Source organism: Cervus canadensis, chromosome 31 (genome assembly GCF_019320065.1).
Source record: "Cervus canadensis isolate Bull #8, Minnesota chromosome 31, ASM1932006v1, whole genome shotgun sequence".
NCBI lineage: Eukaryota > Metazoa > Chordata > Mammalia > Artiodactyla > Cervidae > Cervus > Cervus canadensis.
Window position 1 is genome coordinate 24791024 of NC_057416.1, and position 24043 is coordinate 24815066.

General features: G+C 41.9%; 2 protein-coding genes across 3 annotated transcripts in view; one reads left to right on the top strand and one right to left on the bottom strand.

The window, feature by feature from the left end:
• The window catches only part of RBPMS (RNA binding protein, mRNA processing factor), a 198420-nt gene extending 196635 nt beyond the window's left edge, over nucleotides 1-1785 (top strand). For both annotated transcript variants that reach the window (XM_043454307.1, XM_043454308.1), the window contains one exon: nucleotides 336-1785. The gene's annotated coding sequence lies outside the window, so the exon portion shown is untranslated. The remainder of the gene's footprint in view (nucleotides 1-335) is intronic.
• A 4856-nt stretch (nucleotides 1786-6641) lies between these two features.
• The window catches only part of GTF2E2 (general transcription factor IIE subunit 2), a 41539-nt gene continuing 24137 nt past the window's right edge, over nucleotides 6642-24043 (bottom strand). Inside the window, exons 4-5 of the mRNA XM_043454323.1 lie at nucleotides 8368-8502; nucleotides 6642-7153 (exon numbers count right to left, since the gene is read on the bottom strand). Of these exons, the coding sequence (XP_043310258.1) occupies nucleotides 7037-7153; nucleotides 8368-8502 (252 nt within the window). The 3' untranslated portion in view covers nucleotides 6642-7036. The remainder of the gene's footprint in view (nucleotides 7154-8367; nucleotides 8503-24043) is intronic.

Genomic DNA, 24043 nt, shown 5'->3' on the forward strand with positions numbered 1-24043 from the left:
GGCCCTTTTTCCTACCACAAAGCAAGTATGACTGTTTCCTTGCAGCTGCAGGGGAAGGAGGTTTCTAGTGAGAAAAAGATAAATAGAAATGAAGCACCCACTCCCCACTGTGAGGCCACCAGGCCTCTGGCGCAGGGTCTCGCTGTGGAGAGGGTCAGTGAGTGGATTCTGTGTTTACACAGACGATGACATGCACAGCTCTGAAGGGGAGCAACCAGGGGTTTCTCAGCCGGGACTTCTATCCACCGGTGTCTGCACACAGCCCTGCGGCTCAGAGAAAGGACTCTCCGTGGTTGTGAGATCAGCTCCTCTTACACACCTTCTTTCTGTTTCAGGCTTGAGAAACACCGCGCCCAGTTTTGAGCCCTTCAAGACTTTGCCACAGCCTCTATCACACATCTGTCTTTCTCGAAGAAAAATATATATATAATAAAAAGTGTTTTACTCTTTTACACTGTATAATTGTAAGAAATAGTGTGTTATTTGTGAACGCATGGTCTGCCATTTCTGTACAGTTTGGAGATATTTTCAAATGAAACATAAAAGATGTCAATGATAAAACCAAGAGAGTGAGTATTTTTATACCAAACATTTTAAGTATGACAGGATGGATGATCTTACACTGGGATGGATCACACATTTTGTGCTTGACTTTTGAATGCTTGTAATTTAAAATATCTATTTTTTTCCCTCTAAAATAAGCTGCATGTTTGAGGCATGGTTTAAAATACTATCGGAATTTTCAGGATCATATGGTGAATGTATAGAAATCTGTTTACCTGGCCTGGGTCCTAAGTAACGTGGTGACAGAGGTTAGAGCTGCTGGTGTGGTGCCTGGTGCAGATTCCTCATCGAGGTGCACCCTTAACACGCCCAGCAGCTCCAGAGGTGACTGTACAAACTGTGAAGTTCTGGGTCTTGCCTTTTTCTTCTAACAGCAGGCTCCTGCGTTGAGCCCCGCTGACGCACGACACCCCCAGTGGACGTGCTGAGTCTGAAGGGGAAGCCTCTGCTTGGGAGCCCAGCCCTGCCAACGTGGCTGCAGTGGGCACCTCCCACCTCCCAAGCGATTTGCAGACTATCAGTTGAATTGAGCTGGTGTTCCTGAGTCTTGGCAGCACCAGGCCAGATGAACCACTTAAAAACCTGACCTTGAATCCCGCTGTACTCACTGGGACACTTTGCCACACTGGCCTGAGGGAAGATGCGTGAGCAATGATGAGAGGTCAGCTTGCTTCAAGACTCCCTCCATGCGCGGGTCAGTCCCGTGTGGGAAGCTGACACTCTTCCAGGGTCACCTCACGCTCTCCCCACTGTGGAAGAGCAGCCGTGTGTAAACATACATTGACCTATGAATTTTTAACTGCTGACATACTAAACATGACCACAAGCTCTCTTATTGATCTGCTCACAGTGTGCTGAAGATTTTGATGTTCTAATGATTATATATAATCATTATATATAACTGGTGTTGGGTTTTTAGTTTTCTTATTTTCTATTAGAAATCAAGGTGTCAAGACGCTTTTAAAGGTCATCACAAAACAAACAAGAGCCAAGGGTGAGAGGCTCTTAAACTTACGAGAAATGCTGGCAAGGGGTGTCCCCGGTGCACCCAAGCGCTGCTGAGGCCTCCAGCGCCACCTGGTTCATGGTGACAGTTCTGGACTCTTTGTTTCCAAGGAAAACAGAGCAACTTCCACACAGTCTGTTCTGCTTTTATAAACTGTTTAAAGGTACTTTTCTATTGTCATTTTAAAAAATAAAGTGCTAATTCCAGCTGTCACACCACTGCTTGGCAAATTCCTTCTTGCAAGACCAACCAAGTACATCCCATACTGCAATCCAGGAAGTGGCAGATTTTGTTCCCATTTTCAGGTCTGGACGGAGCAACCAAGGGAGGGATGGGAGAGCCTGTGCAAATGCTCTACTGTGGGTGCCTGGTGACCCACAGGGACTCTGCAGCCCTGAGCCCTCCAGACCCCACAGGAGGTTCACGGGGGAGACACATACCTCTCTCCTGATGTCTTTTTTACTGCACTCAGCAGACCGCACATCCACCTCAGCCTACAAAGACTCTGCAACCTACATTTGTGGTTTTCTACTGACTATTAAGAGTAAGAAATATACTCAATTAAGTGATAAAACAGGCACTGATAGCCAAGCAATAAAATGCTTTACATATAACACTCTCACCAAGTTCTCTGTCCCCAGAAAGGGGGAGGGAGGTCACAGTGCTCAATTCCAAGTAAGAGTAACCATTAACAGCTACTAGTCTTGCTGGGCACTGACATTCTAGGTTCTGTTCTTGGATCACACGTACCTTTTGCAGAGGAGACCAGCCACAGCCTTCCAGTACCCTGGAGCCGGGGCTGAAGGCACAGCTCTGCCTGACTGCCCAGGCTCTGAAGCCCACACCCATCACGGCCCATCACGGTCGTGGCTCTGGGACAGACTCGATCACGTGGCTTCACCTTCAGCCCATCTGGGACTTTCCCACTCACTCCAAGGCACCAGGTTCAAGCCAGGCAGCCTAGATCTGAGGTCGCCTCCCTGGAAGGGCTGAACACCACCACTGCGGTGTGCTTTTTCATAAAATGAGTGCCTGGTCACCATCACTGTACAAGGGACAAGTGTGTAGAGAGTACCTACCCATCCAGCGTGAACTCCAGGCACAATCCACTGTCTGGTCACTTGAACACCAGCTTCATTTCCTGTCACTCCACGGAGCAGAAACACAGTGTATCTTCTAGAACTGGGAACTTGGGATAAGAAAAGAGCAGGTCTGTCTGTTCCCTCTGCTTACACACATACTGTCCCAGTTTGTAGGATCCAGAAAAACGATAATGAGGCTGTCTTTTGTTATCGAGTAAATCCTCCCTTGGGAGTAAAGATCTGCTGCTTCTGAACATAGGACTAATGCAGCTATAATATAAAACCAGCAGGTAGTACTGAAATTAAGAACTATGCCTTCTACCTCTAACAAAATTACAAAGTAAAGGAATCTGGAAAAGAACCTTAAAACATGCAAAATGTACGTCATACTTACAGTATAATCGTGTGTGGGCTTCAAATTCACTGGACCCAGTACCCGAATATATGGCAGACCCACTTTCACAGAGTAAGCATGGCAGATGCCCCAACAAGTCTTGGGGTCTGTGTCACAATGACATACAGGAACCAACTGATTCTGAGTGTTTCGGGCAGGCCTGCTTAGCTCTAGGAGTGTGAGCAGACTCCCTACTGTCTCCCCATCCATCACTGGGACGTCCGAGTATCGGCACACGGCTGCTCTCTTACTCTTCAACTGGTACCCCTGTTCTGTCACACCTGATGACATCACACAACTGTCCAACATTCTGAGAAGGCAGAGGAGTATCTGTTACTAATGACATTATCTTTAACACTGGTCTTCAAAACGCCTACATCACAACTCATGACTCTGATACTGAAAAACCACATGCCATCAACTAACTGATAAGCCTCTAAGCAGGCAAACATTTACCTGCCACAGGGAAGCTCTGTCACCACCGCAAACCGTCCTGGATGGTACTCAGCTCCTCAAGACTGGTCTGGCTCTGTAACGACCCCAAGCTCCTAGATGCCGATATACTGTGAGGAACCTTCATCTTGCTCTCTTTCTGCAGCTCTCGAGCGACCCCATGGGTGCTGATTCACCCGGACTTCCATGGTACAAACCACACTTTCCTACTTTCTGAGTGGAAAAGGGCCCTGTGCCCATGAACCATTACAACAGGCCCATAAATCAAGACCACAGGGAAGCCTGTTCCTAACTGCTCACATATACCACTCATTTCAAGTTTAACTCTCTTGCCATGCTAATTAACAACAAACAAATTTAATTATGTTAGATGCTTAAATTCAACCCAAACTTGACTTTGGAGGAAAAAGACACACCTACGTGGAATAGGAAATAATGCTTAGGTTGAAATATTAGTATTTACCTGGACACAAGAGTACTTTTTCCTTAAAACTAGGATGCAGAAAAGTTCAAAGCCTCTTGACACTCACGTGCAAGATAAAACCTGGACCTGGAGTTTCTGGAGATGGTCCTGCCGAGGTCAGGCTGTGGTTTGCTCCATAAGGTAAGCTGGCCCTGAAGGTCTCTGGAGCCCTGCAAAGTTCTGGGTGGTGGCAAGTCACTGTGTTCTCAGTGTCTTGAACCCACATGGTTTGAGTCACAGGAACATGCTGGCCCATCTCCAAACCAAGAGAGCGAGATGAGTGTTCCAGGCCTGTTTCCAAAGGGTCCGTGGCAGCAGCCTTGCCACTTGGCCTGCGAGCACCAGCAGGTCTTTCCAATGGAAACCCCACTATGAAGGGAAATGTGCTTTTGTTTCTTGAGCTATGGCCAGAAGGAAGGCCAACGGCATGATGTCAGGGCCTGTTCCAGCTCTGCTCCCCAAGTGCTCACTCAACACCCTGCTCACAGGGCAGGGACGGGGGTTCCAAAGTCCAGCTCACCTGAGAAGTGGTTTCCAAGAGGTCCTTTGGTTCCAAGAGGTTCTCCCCCACAGAACACCCATTCTCTCAGGAAAAGCCCACGAAACACGCCTGGGGAAAGGGCGGACTGTTCTCCTGAAGCCCCAAGGGTGGCGCCCTGTGATGAAGGTCATCATGCCATCGCCGCACACAGCACCCCAGCCCTGCCACACAGCAGCAGGAGCGGACCCGGCTTGCTAAGGACAGTCACTAATACCTTAAAAAAAAGTCACCCGCAAATGAATCATTTTTGCGAGTAAAAGCAGCAGCTAGAAGGAAGAGGGGACATCAAGTCTCATTTCCCATGCTTCAAAAAACCATTGTTAGCTGCTAAGAACTGGTGAGTTTATAAATCCAAATACCCTATCCCCACACCCAAAATCTATTTTCTGCCGTTGACTTCAAACACCCCATCACAAAAGAACCTAGGGCTGTATGTCTGCAGCACCCTTGCTACGAACCATGGACCGAGCAGGGATGGGAAGCAGCTGCCCTGCCTTCTCGCTCAGGCACGGCTTCACACGGATCAAGTGCTCCTCTGTCCCTTGAGTCCCACCATCATCTGACCACACTAACAGGATATGACAGCAGCAGCCAAGTGTTCATTTTTTACACTTTGGGCTCAAAGACATTCCTTTTAGCCATCCCCTAAAAGCCTCAGCTGATTGTGATGAATTATAGATCAAACGCACTAAAGATGGTCTTAAACTTTTAATGCACCCAGACATGCCCATTCCAACTTGCTTCTTCTAAACAGCCCACAGACCCAGCAGAAACAGGCAGAGGTGAGACCGTGACTTTGATTTTAATTTGAATTTCTCGTGGAAATGTTTCTAGGTACCCAGAAGAATTGCTAAAGAACTTCTTTCTATTACAACCTTCAAACACAACTGGGTTCCTATCACAATTTGCTGCAAAGACTATCTCCCCCCCATATCAAAACAGCCAGAAAACAACAAAATGCAAACAGTCCAAAGTCCTCCCCTATCAATAATTACCTTAAACATAAATGGATTAAATTCTCCAATAAAAATACATAGAATTGAATGGATTAAAAAAAAAAAACAAAAAACAAGATCCTGCATGCCACAACTAAGATCCAGTGCAAATAATTAAAAAAAAAAAAAACACGAAAAGATAATCTATGGAATCAAAGAAAATATTTGCAAACCATCTATCTTACAATGATAAGGGGGTCAATATGACCATAATACATAAAGAACTCATACAACTCAGTAGTAGCCAAAAAAAAAAAACCAAACCCCCAAATAATCCAATTGAAAGACAGGCAAAGGACCCAAACAGACCTGGAGACATTCATCCAAATAAAATACACACGTGACCAACAGGTCCTGAAAAGATGCTCAACATCATTAATCAGTGAGGCGTCTCAGTTTCACATCTTCTCATGATGTATTTTGGGGCTTGGGTATAAGAAACAGGTAAGATGACACTCAAATCAAAGAGAAGTAAAGACAAAGGATAAAAATTAAAACAACAAAATGGCTCCCTGTCATGTGTACAAAGTAGTTACTGCTCTGGGTTATCATTATGCCTTTTTTTGAGAACACCAAACCCTATAATCCACTAGCTTCAATATTTGATGTGAGGACCGTATCAACCAACCCAAAGAGCCCCTACAAACCATAAACAAGCAGAGAAGGAAAATGGGTCATTTACAGTAGAATGCTGGAATGATCACAGATGTCCCCAAAAGTCATGACAATTCTTAGGAACCTACATATGTGGTAACAGCTCTCGTGAGCTCAGTCAGTGAGAACCTCGGGGCCAGGCGCCACCAGGGCTGAGACAACGTAACACAGACGTTCAGGCTGGTGGGTAGACTCAGTCCATGCTTGCTGTAAACAGCATGACAACAAGACTTGGGAAATCCAGGAGACTAAACAGTGACTTATCCTTTTAAAAGAAAGCATTAAAAGTCACGCCAAGTGTACCTTTGCTGCTTCACTTGCTAACAAGAGTCACACCTTGGGTTCCACCTGTGAAATCCACACGCTCAGTGACACAGCCCAGACCACAGTCGTCAACAACATTCCAGACCTGCACCTGCAGGACTCAGAGACCGCCTGCAATCGCCAAGGACGGAAAGAAGCCAACTGAAGTCACCGACGTCTTAGAGCTCCTTCTACAATGGTTTTATTATAAATATGATCTTTTGGAATAAACAAATATTGCATTCAAGACTACCAGCAAACTTGTTCTAAAGTAATAAAAGAAGGGAAAATGGAACAGGAGCCACTTAGAAGTAGCGATAAATAGCAAAGATGCCTGCACGCCATGCTGAGCGCCGCTCCCCTGAGAAGTGACAGGAGGGTCACAGGGGACATCACAGTTCTCATTAGCCCATTAGGGAAAACAAGCTTCAAGTTTGGTAATTTGCCCTAGTTCTGTAAACTGAACTGCTCCTCTCCTCGGTCCTAGGTAGGAGAACAGGAAGATGGTCAGTCTGCAGATGCCAGCGTCAACATGGAAGATCTTGACTTTGAAACTCTTTGCTCTCAGACCAAACTGTTTACTACTTGCCAGGAGCAATATCAGAGTAGTCCTTCAGCACCCCGGCCAAGTGCTCATTGTGAGTCTTAAACCGTCGCTTTTTCTGTGAGGCAGGCTTTTTCCTTCTCTGAATTGGGGCCTACAGGAAAAGGTAAAAACAGAAATGACAGCTTCTCAGAGCAGTGATACAGGGAGGATTTACGAAAGATGCAGCAAAGGGATGCAGGGTTTTGTAACCTTTCCTCTGTTCCTCAACCCAACCTCACACACACACACCAATCCACAGCACACCCCCCCAACCACAAACACCAACCAGCGGTTTCCCTTACAGTGAAGTGTATGTACTTCCACCTGGAAAGAATGGGCTGGCGCAACAACTTACCACAACTACGCTGGGCACTAAGTGGGTGAAAAGAGAGGCAGTGTAGCTCTCTTGTTTTTCATCTCTATTATCAGGTTTAAAAAATTTTATCCACCATTAATTACCCGTAAAACAAAAACCTGAAGCAAATACAACAAAGTACAGAGATACAGCAAAATTGGGGAGTGAATGGGCACAGAAAGAGTTGTTAGGTATTATTCTCTTTACTGCATCACATAAATTAAAAAAAAAAAAAATCAACAAACTGAGCAATGATAGGAAACCATGAAGTGCTGCAATCACACTAATTTTTAGATCACTGGCAATAAATTTTCCCCTTAAAGGAGTCCTAAACGTCACCAAATAAAATACACGCACACAAAAGTCACAAAGAAGACAAGCTACAAGGCATGATGGTGGCCAGGGGAAGGAGGGTGTTAGTGAAATATCCCTCATCCTGGCTTTGTCTCTGGACTGCAGAGAGCTGGTTAACTGGTACGAGGCAATTCACAAATCTTCATCCGGCTACAAATCCTTCCAAATGAGCCAGATCTGGGGTTATCACGACAGTAAAATCTGGTTCCTAAAGGATCTGAGCGTCACCAAGGACAACTGAGTGTGATCAGCGCTAAAGCAAAGTCCGGCACCAGCAAGAAGCAGGTTGCGGGATGAAGATCAGGAAGGCCAGGGGGATGGAGCAGGCTCCCGGCAGAAACTGAGAGGATGTCACAGGGATGCCAGAAGTCCACGCAGCTGCAGCAAGAGCAGGCATTGCCAGGACAGGGGCGGGGCAAGCGGAGAAGCACTCGCATTACCCGGGGAGCGGCACCTGAGGGCAGGGAGCATACCAGACACGACCGGAAAGCATCTGACCGAGGTTAGAGGGTGAGGACACGGAGGAACAACTGGAGGGAAGAACCAGCTACCTGCTCTTCCGAGAGCTGCACAGGAAGCAGGGCACAGCACTCCATTCTCTCCTAGAGACTACATACCACTTTCTTTGGTCCGGAGTCCTGCATGGAAGAAATACCCTGTCGCTTCAGATACTCTTCAATTTTCTCCTCGTCCATTGAATCCACGGTGACACTCCTCCACAGTTTCTGAAACTCTGCGCCAACAAGCAGTAGTTACCGTACAATAGATGTTTACAAGCTGCAACATCTTGGTGATCAAAGTCAGGCTTCCATGTTATCTCCTCTGATCTGCATTAGCACATCTGAGATTTCATTATAAAAATGAAGGAAGACAGGAACATTCAGATGCGGGACACTGAGCAGCGGAAGGGCCTGGGAACACGAGCTGCATCCCTAGGCCAGCTCAGCACTGCTCTATTTTTAGAGTCTATAAATGAAGGGCCATGTGACTGAGGCCTCCCCGCTTTCCTGGGAAGAAAGGCAGTTGACACTCTCCTTTTATCCCCAAAATCAGTTCTCTCCACTGAAATAGTTCAAATTCCTGCTCATCTCTCATGAGCCCAGTACATCCCACTTCCTCTCCTACGGAAGAGAAACACACAGGGAGATGAGGAGCCAAAGTTTTATTATATGAGAATGTAACAGTCTATTTGCAAAAGAGCCTTCTGAAATCAAATAAACTGGGAATGGGTGACTACAAGCTCATCAAAGTGAAGGGAGGGAGGTTGAGACAGTAACTCTGCAAAACAGGACAAAGACCTTCCTACACCTTGTTCTCGGAGACCCTTGACCCCTTTGCCACATCACTATTTTTGCAAATAAAAGGGTCACAATTGGGACGTGTCCGGAATGAAACTCATGTGCATCTTAAATTCTGTCCCTAAAGACAGGCCCTTTTCTAAGTGGCACCAGTGGTAAAGACCCTGCCTGCAGATGCAGGAGGAACAGGAAACTCAGGTTCAATCCTTGAGTCGGGAAGATCCCCTGGAGAAGGAAATGACAACCTACTCCAGCACTCCTGTCTAGGAAATCCCATGAACAGAGGAGCTTGGAGGGCTACAGTCCACGGGGTTGCAAAGACTCGGACACGACTGAGCATACACGGAACAAAGACAGACTCAGACAGCCTGCTTTCACTTCATCATTAACTTGCCAACGCACATCATCTACTCTCCAACGCACAAAAAGTTTATGATGGAAAATCAGAAAATGGATGTACTCTGAAGGACAAAAAAAAAAAAAAAAGGAAAGTTCCCTGGGTGCCCTGAGGTGAGCGTTCTGCTCAGATCAGGACACACACACACAGACACACCCCATCCCCTCACCCCACCCCCCACAGGATCTGGAGGCCTAACCCAGGCCCGCCAGCACCGCCCCGCCCGTCCCTGTCACTGCAGAGCCCTTAACCTTCAGGAAGACCAAGGCCGCAGTCCATTCACAAGCTGTAAATAAAATCAGCACACAATACCGCTGGACCAGACTGTTCTCTTTCCTGTCTCAATACGAACTACATGAGGCAAACCATGCCCTAATAGCTGGCATGCCAGTCATATTTAAGAAATCTGTATTGAAAAAACTTTGGTTGTTGACAATGACCAAATGCAAAAATGACAGTCTACTACAAAGAATTCAACTTAGGCACAAAGTGTTCTGGGGCTTTTCCTGTTTGTTTTTTTAAATATTTATTTGGTCGCACTAGGTCTTGGCTGTGGCACTCAGAATCTTTAGTTGCAGCATGCACACCCTTAGTTGCGGCCGGTGGGGTCTAGTTCCCTGACCAGGGATCGAACCTGGGCCCCCTGCATTAGGAGCGCAGTCTTAGCCACTGGACCACCTGGGAAGTCCCCAGTCTGAGCACAAAGTTATTTCAATACAAAACATTTCTAAGTAAAAATATTCTACATTTCTATAGATACATTAGGGGCTCTTTCTCTTATATGTTCCCTGAACTTCCATCTGCATAGATTCCAGAAACCACTTAACAGGTGGCAATTATTTGTTTGCACGACTTTCTCAGCCTCTTGAAGCTCCTTAGAAGGGGGAATTCTATTTCATAAGTTTTCCGCTATGGTTGGTGCTGAACTTATTTACTAGTACATCCTCAACACTCTGAACACTGAAAGTATGAAATGCTATTGTCTGGGCATCAGAGAGCATCTGTTTTCCTTTTACACTTTTTAAACCTCAGTTGCATCATTAGTATACCCAATTCCAGGACGTGCTTTGACCCCGTTTTTCCTAATGTTAACACTATATAACCTTAACAAAACTATTTAAACTAATACAAGCCTATTAACTGAGCCACAGACCTTATTCTCCCATCACCAGCTTTAGCAGCAACATCCCCATCCTGGCCCAGGATCCCACTGTGTTTAGTTGCTGTCTCCTTGCTCCAGGCTCGAAATACATGCCCAGTCTCTCTGCTCATCTCTCAGGACTGTGACACCTTAGAGAGTTCCGATAGTTATTTTATAAAATGGCCTTCAATGCGGGGTTGTCTGATATTTCCTCATGATTAAACTGAGGTTCTGCCTTCTGGGCAAGAACATCACAGAGATGATACTGTGCCCTTCTCAGGGCCTAATAACCTCAAGGGTCCATGATGTTCACATGTCTTTTTACTGGGGCTATTAGACTGATCACTGGTTAAGGTGGTGTCTATCAGATTTTTCCACCATGAAGCTATTATTTGTCCCTCTGTAGTTAATAAGCATCCCGTGGAGAGATTCACTAAGACTATGCAAATTTACTGCTTCTCTGCATACTTTAGCTAACTAATTTCAGCATCCATCAATGCCTCTTGCCAACTACAATTGTTAATTATGGGTTTGCCTAAAGGCACATTATTTTCATCGTTCCTTTCATACATATGGATTAGAATTCCGTTGTAAGGGAGGAGACTATTCTCCATCCAATCTATTCAATTAACTTAGTATGGCTTTTTGGATATTTATTTTACTTCACATCAGTGGATTATAATCCATTACTATCCTGTCCTACTTGAAGCTAAGATTGAAAACCGTGTAACAGAAAGTATGCCAGGAAGGAAAGAAAATAAGCAAATTCTTTAATAAGGTTTTGCTTAAATTCCCAAATAACTCATGCATATTTTGGCTGCACCCAAAGCTTTCTTGTGACATACAAAAGCAGCAGAAAAGAGTATGGAGCCACATGGCCTGCGTGTGGAACCCAGTGACCTCATTTGACTATGTCCTCAGATGGTAAAGAATCTGCCTGCAATGTAGGAGACCTGGGTTCGATCCCTTGGTCAGGAAGATCCCCTGGAGAAGGGAGTGGCAACCCACTCCAGTATTCTTGCTTGGAGATTCCATGAACAGAGGAGCCTGGTGGGCTACAGTTCACGGAGTAGCAAAGAATTAGAGATGACTGTGTGACACACACACACGAGGGACGTTATTTAACCTCTCTGCCTCAGTTTCCTGATTTGTAAAACTGGGATGATAATATGTATTTCAGAGTTGTGGCAGATAAATGGGTTTATATAAAACACTGAGTTTAATGCCCACAAAGGAAAAAGCACTATGTCTTTCAGTTCCATTATCATCTGACATTGATCATTTATTTCTGAGCGCTAATGCCTTTAAGGAAAGAATGACACGTCTGGGCTCTACCCGTGTTGCTGGGCATGTCAGCTCTTTGTTCCTTTTCATTTCAAAGTTGTATTCCACTGTAAGGATGCACCACACTTGGGAGCGATGAAGGGACAAGTTAAAGGGCATTTGAGTTTCCAGATTTTGGAGGAAATGAATAAAATTAATATGCACATGGATTTTGAGCACACCTGGGTAAAAACTTAAGAGTGGGATGACTGGGTCATGCAATTACACATATCATAATGCAAAATAAAAACAACACTAGACACACATCTCACACTATATGCAATCAATTCAAAATGATAAAAAAAAAATCTAAATGTTAAGAGCTAAAACAGTAACTCTCTGAAGAAAAAAACAGGAGGAGTAAATCTTTGTACTGTTGGATTAGGAAATGGTTTCTGAGACATGACATCAAAAACACAAGCAACAAAAGACAAAATGTATCTCATCAAAGTAAAAAACTTTGTACCTCAAAAGATACAAGAAAGTAAAAAGAGGATCCACAGAATGGAAGAAAATATTCACAAAGTATAAATTTTCTAAGAGACTTGTATCCAGAATAAAGAACTCTTTAAAATTCTGTAATTTAAAAAAGTTTAAAATGGACAAAGAACTTAAACATTTTCCAAAAGACAATATACATGTATAACTGAATCACTTCGTTGTACACCTGAAACTAACACTGTAAATAAACTATACTCCAATAAAAAAATTTAAATAAATTTAATAAAAAATAATATATAACTGGCCATAAGCACATGAAAAGATGATCTTTAGAAAAATGCACATCAAAACCACAATAAAATTCCATTTCACTAAATGGTATCTTAAATAGCTAAACTCAGTGTTGGCAAGGATGTGGAAACAGTCCCCTCGTGCACTGCCAGTGGGAATGTAACATGAGGCAGCTACTTTGCAAACAGCATAGCAACTGCTCAGAAAGTCAGCCATCGGAATTACCACACAATCCAGCAATTCCACTCCTGTACTTAAAGGAAAAATTATAGCCACACAAAAACTTGTACATGAATGCTCACAGTAGCATTAATCACAACAGCTAAAAAGCAGAAACATCTCAAATGTCCATCAACTGGTGAACGCATGAATAAAGTGTTATATCCAAATGCAATGTTTTTGTTTTTCAGTGGTTTTTTTTGGTAATGTTCTTTTTAATGTAAGCATTTAATGCTCTATTTCACTTTCAGCACTGCTGCAGCCGCATCCCATGAATTTTGATATGTTGTGCTTTCACTTTCATTTAATCCAACATACTTTTTTTTTTTTTTTACTTCCCCTGTGATTTCCTCCTTGAACCATGAGTTATTTAAAGTGTTATTTGATTTCCAAATATTTTGGAGAGTTTCCAAATATAGCTGATTTATAGTTTGATTCCATTATGATCCAAGCACATCCTTGGTTTGCTTTCAATTCTTTCAAATTCATTAAGGTTCTAGAATACGGTCTGTCTCGGTGAATACTCCAAGTGCACTGGAAAACATATACAATCTATTGTTGGCTCATCTCATTTTATAATAAATGTCAATTAGGCAACTTGGTTAATAGAGTTAAGACTTTTATATACTTACTAATTTTCCATTTATTTGTTCAACAGCTGAGAGGAGTGCTATGAACTTTAATCTTAATGATGGGTTTATCTATTTCTCCTTTCACTTTTGTCTATTTTTAATTCATGTACTTTAAACATATTTTTATGATTCCACTTTATTTCTATTATTATTTTTTCTTTATTGAGATAAGTGTAATTGACATAATACTGCATTAATTTCAGATATATAACATAATGATTTGATATATATATAGTGAAAAGATTACCACAGTAAGTTAACATAATTTTTATCTTGTGATGAGAACTTTTAAGACCTACTCTCTTAGCTTTCAAATATACAACATGGTATTGTTAACTATAGTTACTTTTTAAAAAATGGTTTTAGTGTTTGTCCTAGGGTTTACAGTACACAACTTGAGTTAACCAGAGCCTGACTTCAATTAAATTGTCCCAGATCACATATGAAGATGTATAATAGCACACCCTTCCTGACTTACGGTGACCATCAAAAACTTCACTTTTACATACACTCCAAACACAAATTTCTCTCTTAATAGTCCTGCTTTATAGTTAGCTATCTTTCAGAGTGATTAAAAAATTTTAATTAGACAAACGTGAATTTTAACACTGATTTTCATTTATTCGAGTCTCAGCGCATTCTCCTATACACATCCAAGTTTCTGTCTAGTATCATACCCCTCTGCCCGAGGATTTCTGGTAATGCAAGTCTGATGTCAAGGGATTCGCTCAGTTTCTGTGATACTGAGAGAATATTCCTCTGAGACAGGACTTCGCTTTTTTAAGATTACTTGTGCTGCAGATGGAATTCTGGGTTGAAAACTTTTTCCCCTTTAGCACTTCAAACATGTCACAACACTGCACTTCGGTTTGCATGAGGTCAAATGACAAGTGCGCTCTAATTCTTTTTTCCTTTGTAATGAGCTTTTGCCTCTACTTCAGGCATTTTCTCTTCACTGTCAGTTGTCAGCATTTGGAATATGATATGCCTAGATGTTTTTCTGTCATTTGTCTCTATTAGGGATTATCTTGCCTAGTGTTCTCTGAGCTTCCTGGACTTTTGTTTTGGGGTCTATCTTGAATTTGGGGGGGGGGGGCTTGTAGTTCAGCTGATTAAGAATCCACCTGCAATGCAGGAGGCTCCGGTACGACTCCTGGGTTGGGAAGATCTGCTCGAGAAGGGATAGGCTACACACGCCAGTATTCTTGGGCTTCCCTGGTGGCTCAGCTGGTAAAGAATCTGCCTGCAGTGCGGGAGACCTGGGTTCAATCCCTGGGTTGGGAAGATCCCCTGGAGAAGGGAACTGGCTACCCCTTCCAGTATTCTGGCATGGAGAAGGCCATGGACTGTATATCCACGGAGCTGCAAAGAGTCAAACATGATTGAGTGAATTTCACTTTCATCTTTAATTTTAGAAAATACTTGGCCATTATTTCTTCTATCCCATTCTCCTATGAGATTTTAATTACACATTCAGACCACTGATGTTATCTCACAGTTAATGGAGACTCTGCTGTATCTCTTCTCATTTGTCTCTGTGCATTTCAGTTTAATTTGTACTGGCCTATCTTGCAGTGTGGGCTCTCCCAGGGGCTCAGTGGTAAAGAATCCGCCTGCAATGCATAAGCTGAAGGAAACATGAGTTCGATCCCTGTGTAGGAAATAGCAACCTTTGAGGAGGAAACAGCAACCCACTCCAGTATTCTTGCCTGGAGGATTCCATGGACAGAGGAGCCTGGTGAGCTCCATGGGGTCACAAAGAGTTGGACACAACTGAACATGCATGCAGCAGCAGCATCTTGCAGGTTACAGATTCTTTCCTTGGTTATGCCAAGGAAATGATGATTGATGAGGTTACAGAGGCATTCTCTGTCTCTGTTACTGTGCTTTCCATTTCTAGAATTTATTTGATTTTCTTATGTCTCTCTCTCTGCTGAAAAAGCCTACCTGATCATGCATGCGGTCTGTTTCATATCAACCAGAGTTATTTTAAATTTCATGTCTGACAGTTCCAATACCCGTGTCCTCAGAATTTGGTTCTATTAACTCTCTTCTCTCAAAAGCACTTTGTTTTTCCTTGCTTCTTTTTATGCCTCATAATTTTTTGATAGCAGAATATCCTCTACAGAACAGCTGAGACTGAGGTTAATAGTTTTGTGCCAGGGTTTGGGCATGCCTTTCCTTCTGCTAGGCCTTCAGCGTGTGGAGGCTGAGGCAGTCTGTGATGAGAACATGAACTTGGTTAGAAATCTATTGCTGCTATGGTTACCCATAATGCACCACAGGCTCCAAATTCCTCCAGTCATACCTACATTCAGGGAGAGGCTGCTCTGCCAGAGGGTTTCTCCTCAGTGTCTGCTCAACCTGCTCTATTAGGTTTCCCCTTAATGCTATAACCCTGGATGGCCTGGCAGCCTCATGCTCTTGCAACTCTCACAGAATTCCACTGCTACCTGTTACCGCGCATCTATCAGCCCGGGGCGGGAGTTCTGACACTCTGATCAAGCCTCAGACAAGCCCTGTGTACCACCGTATTTGAAACGGGGCCTCCTCAGTGTTCCTGCCTTGTCCTCTCTGCCAAGTTCTAGGTCCAGCATATACTCCTGCCTTTCCCCTAGATAGAAGGTTTCTCTTTCTTTTCTTCTCACCAAAGTTTAAGACTTTTGTCTCACAGAAGACAGGGAGGGAGGAGAAGACTTCATGTCTTTTCTGAAGCGTCCACTGTCCCCTTCTCCAGACCTGCCCAGCGGGGCCAGTACCCCCACCCTAGCCTCTGCTTTGTAAGCAATCCAGGGAAGTCTGCGGAGAAGTGCCGTGAGTGGATGTCAACTCCCAAGTGTCTGCAGCCCTAAGGGTTCGATAGTCTCTTGCTAGCCCACACTGAGCCTTTAGCAGTTCATTAAACATTTTAAAACACTTTAAAACTGAATTCTTCTCACCAGTATTCATGTTCTCTGTCCCAAGTGTACAAGTGTTTGTAGCTCATCTTTTCTTGGTGTCTGTCTGTCCTTCAATTTCAGGTTAGGTGGCTGCCCTGCACCTCAGCTCTCTGATGCAGTCAGTCGCTCAGTCGTGTCTGACTCTCTGCAACCCCACTGACTATACAGTCCATGAAATTCTCCAGGCCAGAATACTGGACTGGGTAGCCATTCCCTTCTCCAGGGGAGCTTCCCAGCCCAGGGATCAAACCCAGCTCTCCCGCATCGCAGGCGCATCCTTTACAGCCGAGCCACAAGGGAAGCCCAAGAATACTGGAGTGGGTACAGCCTACCCCTTCTCCAGGGGATCTTCCTGACCCAGGCATCGAACTGGGGTCTCCTGCATTGCAGGCGGATTCTTTACCAACTGAGCTATCACGGAAGTCCCCTGATGGAGTCAAGAAACTATAAATTTGTAGCTGTCTAGGGTTTGTTGTTGTTGCAAGAGTGGGAACAGTGCTTCCTCCACTCTAAGTGAAAGCTGTAAGTCCCAACTATCTACTTTTTAGCCAAACTTGAAAAGCAATGTGACTACCACGACTAGGTCTGATCACAACAGGTATATATGAGAGAAAATAACTTCAAACTTCCACCTCAGCAATAAAGACATATAATTCCAAGAAAACACACAAAATTGTTTTAAAATGTGTATCAAAACTGGGATTTTACATGCCAACTTTACCATAGCTGCTGAAGGAATTATATCACACACACACACACACACACACACACAAGAACAGTTTTGGTATTTTAAACATGACTTGCTAAATTCTAACTATCAACATGTACAAACTGCATTCACTTATTTAGAATAATACATGATATAACTGTGTAACAGCTATACTGTAAACTTCTCTTTGTACAAAAAAAGGAGAAAAAATACATACAATAAAAACACTTTTCACCCAGCGTTAAATTTCATTCAGTTCACTTTTTACCAAGCCTCTGTGTTGCCAGGATTGCAAAATTTCTGTTCCTTGAAGACAAACTACTTTTACTTTGTACCTGACACGTACAGAGCTTACGTACTTCAGGGCACTCACGACACGACAGAGACACAATGACAGCAATGGTCGGGAAAGCCAATCTTGGTTAACGTACCACCGAAAAGAACATACAATGTTATATACACATTTTTCAAAGTACAACAGAACTGAAAGCACATTAAAACAAAGTGTAACTACTTCCTTTTACTACAGGAAACATCACTTGAGCTGTATTCAGAGGAAAATACCTGAATAAAAACCCTTCAATGTCTTTGCTTCAATAAGACATTTCTACTTTAATCCTTGGCTTTCCTTAGCTCAGTGCTATTGCATATTTGAATAATACATCTACTATGTAAACGTATTACAGCTGCATAAATACTTAAAATGAACATGGGAAGGCAGGGCCTAAAACAGAGACAGAATCTCACAGGATTCCAAATTTAATTACTTTTTAATGTATGTAGGGACAGAAAATGCTCAGGTTTTCTGTCATAGGTACAAAAAATAAATAAACTGGTGTAGATTTTATTAAAATCACTGCAAGAAAAGAAAAATTAAAATCAAGATAATCTTTATGTTCTGTGAGGCTGGCAAAGTCAACTAAAAACATCCAGTACTGGTGAAGGTTAAGAAATGGAAACCTCTGCATAAAAACTGGTCCCCCAAAATAGGTTGGGCATTAGGCAGGCTGTTGAAATTTTTTCAAGTATGCCTTTTGTCCCATCAACTATATTTTAAGAAAACAAAATAAGATAACTAGGCAAAGTGTACATACAATATATTTATGTACAAGGATTGAGCATTATTTATAAAGCTTATAATAGCATATAGCAAAAAATTAAATTTCTCTCTGTGGAGCATCAGAGAAAGTGTTGTGAAGTATGGTCGTATCTGGAATACCATATAGCTATTAGAAAATGAACTAAGTATCAGCGCCCCAGGGAGAGTGGCTAGCCACTAGAAGGGGTCCTGGATTCTAAGGATAAAGTTGAAATTGCTGAAGCCTCCAGGCAGAAAAGAACAATTTACTGGCAACTGGGAGGAACAACCAGATTGTCATCGGACTTCCTCCAAGGAACACCACCTAACATTACCTCACTGCCACAGATCAGCAACTCCAACTAACTGATAAACTGACTTGATTTCTTTGCTGTCTGTATAGCTCAGATGGTAAAGAATTCGCCTGCAGTGCAGGAGACCTGCTTCAATTCCTGGGTCAGGAAGATCCACTGGAAAAGGGATAGGCTACCCACTCCAGTATTCTTGGACTTCCCTTGTGGCTCAGTTGGTAAAGAATCCGCCTGCAATGCAGAAGACCTGGGCTGGGAAGATCCGCTGGAGAAGGGAAAGGCTACCCACTCCAGTATTCTGACCTGGAGAATTCCATGAACTATATAGTCCATGGAGTCGCAAAGAGTCAGACACGACTGAGCGACTTTCACTCACTTCACTAACCAACTGCCAAGCCACAGATTCACTGAGTTAAGACTAAACCACCAAGTATTTTGGTACTATTTTATATTTTTAATGCTGCTAATAGTAGCCAACCTGATGTTACTATTATTCTATTACTATTATTATGTGCCAGATTCCATTCCAAGCTCTAAGCATTTTTATTTATATTTACTCATTTAAACCTCATAAGGACCGCAGATGAACAGACACCATTATTCCTGTTTTATACTGGACTTGCTGAAAAGATCATTCAAGTTTTTCCATAGCATCTTGCAGAAAACCCAAACGAACTTTTTGGCCAATCCAAAAGATAAGAAATCTCAGACAGAGAGGGGTTAAGCATCTTGTCTACGCTAGTAAGCAGCAGAGCCAAGATTTACACCAACAGATCAACTACTCAGCCCACCTTCTTGACCTCTGCATTCATACTGCCGCTAAATGAGTAAGATTCTGACTTAAGGAAATAAGCACCTCTATGAAACAAAACACATACCAAGGTTCAACTACCCTGGGTTCACTTATCTTTAATTTAATGTTTTAAATTACCACACAACAGACTCGCTCCTCACTTACGCTATAGCTCATTTTTGGACATCTGCTTCTATCACAGAATGAATGAAGGGTGAGTCTTCAGTGCGACTGGAAGGAAAGCTTTTTCACTCAAGATGTCCTCTCTACAGCTAAGTCTGCCACCTAGTGGGCTAAAACAAATAACTCCATCAGCACAATTAAGACAAAACATTCAGAAGAGACAGATGGACAGTGAAAAAGACTGGTGTTAAGATACGCCTCGCTTTTCAATAGATCTTCTCTGGAAACACATAATGTAAGTCAATAACAGAAAACCTCAGTTTTTAAAATTCAGTGATTTAGGCAACACCAACACTTCCAGCTAACGGGCATCTTACCCCTGAAATCCCTGTGGGAGGCTGTGACCCCAGGGTCTCCACAGCACTGTATGAACACCACAGTGACATGCTGTAACATATATGTACCCGTGTTATTCCTCCTCCTGCCTGGGCTCAAGGACAGAAATCTTACTCGCTCTGCTATCTTTGCTATCACTGAATGTGCTGAAGAAGCTTGAAGACAACATATTGCAGCATTTCTGTTTTATAAATGTAAACTATACCTTTAATACAACTCTCAACCTGGGCAATTCCACTCCCCAGGGAATCGCTGGCAATGTCTGGATACATTTTTGGGACTCACACTGGGGGGAAAGTCTGCTACTGGCACCGAGAGCGGCCTGGGATGCTGCTAATCATCCCACAATGCACTTGACAGCCGTGACCCCCAAAAAAGTATCCTGCTCCAAATGGTAACACTGCCAACGCTGAAAAATACTGCTTCCTCCCAACCATCTTTAGTAAAAAGTATACAGATTAATGATAAATATCACTTTACAATAAACTGGTAATACCACTAATAACTAACAAAAGATGATACCACTCTAATGGCACAAAGCAAAGAGGAACTAAAGAGCTTCTAAATGAGGGTGAAAGAGGAGTGTGAACAAGTCAGCTTAGAACTCAATATTAAAAAACTAAGATCATGGCATCCTGATCATGGCACACTTCATGGCAAATAGGAGGGAGAAAGGTGGAAGCAGTGACAGATTTCCTCTTCTTGAGCTCTAAAATCACTGTGGATGGTGACTGCAGTCATGAAATTAGAAGACTGTTGCTTCCTGCCAGCAAAGCTATGACAAACAAAAGCTATGACAGTGTGTTAAAAAGCAAAGACATCTCTTTGCCAACAAAGGTCCGCATAGTCAAAGCCTATGGTTTTTCCAGTAGTCATGTACAGAAGTGAGAGCTGAACAGTAAAGAAAGCAGAGCGCTGAAGAACTGATGCTTTCAAACGGTGGTGCTGGAGAAGACTCTTGAGAGTCCCATGGACAGCAAGATCAAACCAGTTCAATCTTAAGGGAAATCATCCTTGAATACTCTTTGGAAGGACTGAGCTGAAGCTCTAATACTTTAGCCACCTGATTCTAACAGCTGACTCAATGGACAAGATCTTGATGCTGGCAAAGACAGAAGGCAGAAGGAGAAGGTGACAGAGGGTGAGATAGTTAGATGGCATCACCGATTCAACAGACATGAACTTGGATAAACTCAGAGACGGTGAGGGACAGGGAAGCCTGGCGTGCTGCAGCCCACGGGATTGCGAAGAGTTGGACACGACTTGGCGACTGAACAACAAAATAATAAACTGAGCTAGAACCCAACTCTGGTTTACGTATATGAAGTATTTCTTACACTGGCTAAGTACACACTTGATTTTCTAGGAACATACAGTGCATAATGTACATGAATATACTATGATTAACCTTTGTATATCACAGAAAAGCTACAATTTGTATGAATGTTTTTTAGAACTTTACCAAGAATTTTTATCACTTCAGGAAAATACCAATTATGAATGGTATTTTCATAAATGAATGAATCACACATTTATTGAATCAAATGAATCATACATTAGTTCACTTGTAGCTATAACATTCAGTGGTTAATTCTACATAATTCTACTTAAAAATGTAAACAAATACTTCATTTATATTCTAGTCCGTATAAAAAACAGTCCACTGAATCTGATTAAATAATTAAAAACCACCAGGTTAACAAAAGAAATCAGTCATTCCCCCAGCGTTTGCTGTTCTCTACCTGAAAGACCTCTCCCCGCACAACTACACACGTGGGCGCTGTCCTAATACTTCACCGGGCTGGCTCCAGCTCATTCTTCATCTTTTTCTCCCACAGTGGTCTTTCCTGAGCTCTACCCTTCCTATTATTTTACTAACTCAGCACATACCTCATTTAATTCCTTCCTAGCATTTGATACACTCTGCAATCACTTTTTAGTTTGTGTGATATCATCTATTTTCCCCTTCAGAATATAAGCAAGCTCCACGAAGGCTAAAACTATCCTATGTTGTTCACCACTGTACCTCCTACATTAGCAAAATGACCACAGAATGCAATAGGAAATCAGTAAGTATTTGTTGAATAAATGGATTCATGAATAAATGATAACAGACTGTAACAAAACTCTCGTAATATATCAAGTAGAGAGTAAAAAGAGAATGAAGTTGATAAACTGATACCAAGAATAAGCAAACTACTTAAAGATGTAGGGAGAAATACTTTACATATGAATAACCAAAAATAAATTATACAATTTCCAAATCAATAATGGTGGGGATACATCAGATAACAAAAATGGTGAATACAAAATGACACTCACAACTGGTTCAGAAAGTTAAGACTAACTATATGCCATCTACAAAGGAAGTATCTAAAAAGAACACAGGTACAAAGTAAGAGAATAGGCAAAACTATCTCAAAAATTTTTTTAAAAGGCAACAGATTAGACATAACAGGATATAAAGCTAGAGTTCAAGTAAAATAACATTAAATATGACCAAGAGGGATACTGAATAGTAATTATGATACAATCCTTAAACTATGACTGTCAAGAATTTTTATAAACTGAAAATTGCAGGAAACCATATAAAGCAGTAACTATTGGAAATACTGGCTAAATTAACAAAAAATATAAAAGCAACAGGAAATGTTAACATTTGTTCAGTCATTTCTCATATCAAGATGTCAAAAAATCAGTATGTAAAGGATGATCTGATATTTTCAACAAAACAGCAACAAAAGTAAAACAGATGAACCAACAGTTAAAGAAATAAGGGAGAAAGCCCAAACGCCAGAAGCTAGCAATAACAAGGGAAAATAACAGGCAATAAACAATTCCTAAGGCTAAACACTACAAATTATATGGTTTTAAATTTTAGAATTTAAAATTATTGATTTTGAAGAAAAAGACAAATTACCAAAGTTGATTCACAAGATAGAATACTTAAAGAAGGACATAATGAATGTTTAAAAAAGCATGCTAGATACATTCACGGGTGTATGCTTTCAAAAAATCTTTAAGGAATCCAATATTCTCCTAAAGAAAGGTAAAGAGGAAGGGCAGGGAAGGGAGGAAAAACTCTGCTTCCCTTTTCTGAATGCAGCATTATACCCATACCAAACTGTAAGAAAACACGCAAAAGAAAAAAGCAAAAATCCTTAAATACATTAGTAAGAAAAGAACAAAAAAAAAAAAAGAACAGAACACACAAATACATAAACCAAACAAGAATTACTCTAGGACTAAAAGGATGGTTCAATACTGAGAAATCTAGTAATGTACTTCACCAATGGCAGTAATGATCTTAAAAGATGCAAAAATAATTTACTGTTTATCTTCCTAATAGCTTCCTAAATTATATGTATTTCATTAATATAAAATACATATACATATCACACTGTATAAGGGTTGTAAGAATATTTGCTGCAGCAACATTGTTTGAAAACACATCTATCAATCAGACACATCTATAAAATGAAATACTAAATAGTCACACAGCATCACAGAGAAAATAAACTGGAAAATTTCACAGAACTTATATCCAGAAATATATCTAACAGGCACACAGTATCTGTGGGGGAGAGTGAAAATCCTTATTTTGCCTTTACAGACAAATAATGAGGCGATGGGAAGAGTTTAAGCCAGTAGAGGCCATAAAACACTGCAAATGAAAACAGGTTAACACTAGGGAGCAGAACTCTAGGTAAAAGGTACAAAACAGGAAAAGGCTGAGCAAAGTTAAAACAACAGTATCCAGAGAAAGCACACACAAAGACAGAAAAACCACAATCCAATAGAAGGACTAGGGTGATGGCTACTACTAAAGTCTAAGTGCACTCCCTACAGTTTCTCCAGTGAAATACGATCACGAAACCCTACAGCGTCAGGCTGATTTTTTCTCTTGACATACAGAATTTTATTTAGAAACTGTTTAAAGTAGGAAAAAACCCTGTCAAGAAGGAGCAGGTGGAAAATGGGTTCCCAATAAAATGGAATTCTAGGGCAACAAAAGTCTAAAACGTCACAAAAGAGAAACAGCACCACTGTTACAAGAGCATTAAAATATATTTATTTTATAAGCACCTTTAATCTCACTTTCCTTAAGTCTGACTAGATTTCCTCCAAAATTAAAAGGAAGGTTTTTTAAACAAGAGGACAATACAAATCACAACCTGATCCATAGTGCTTTTCTAACAACC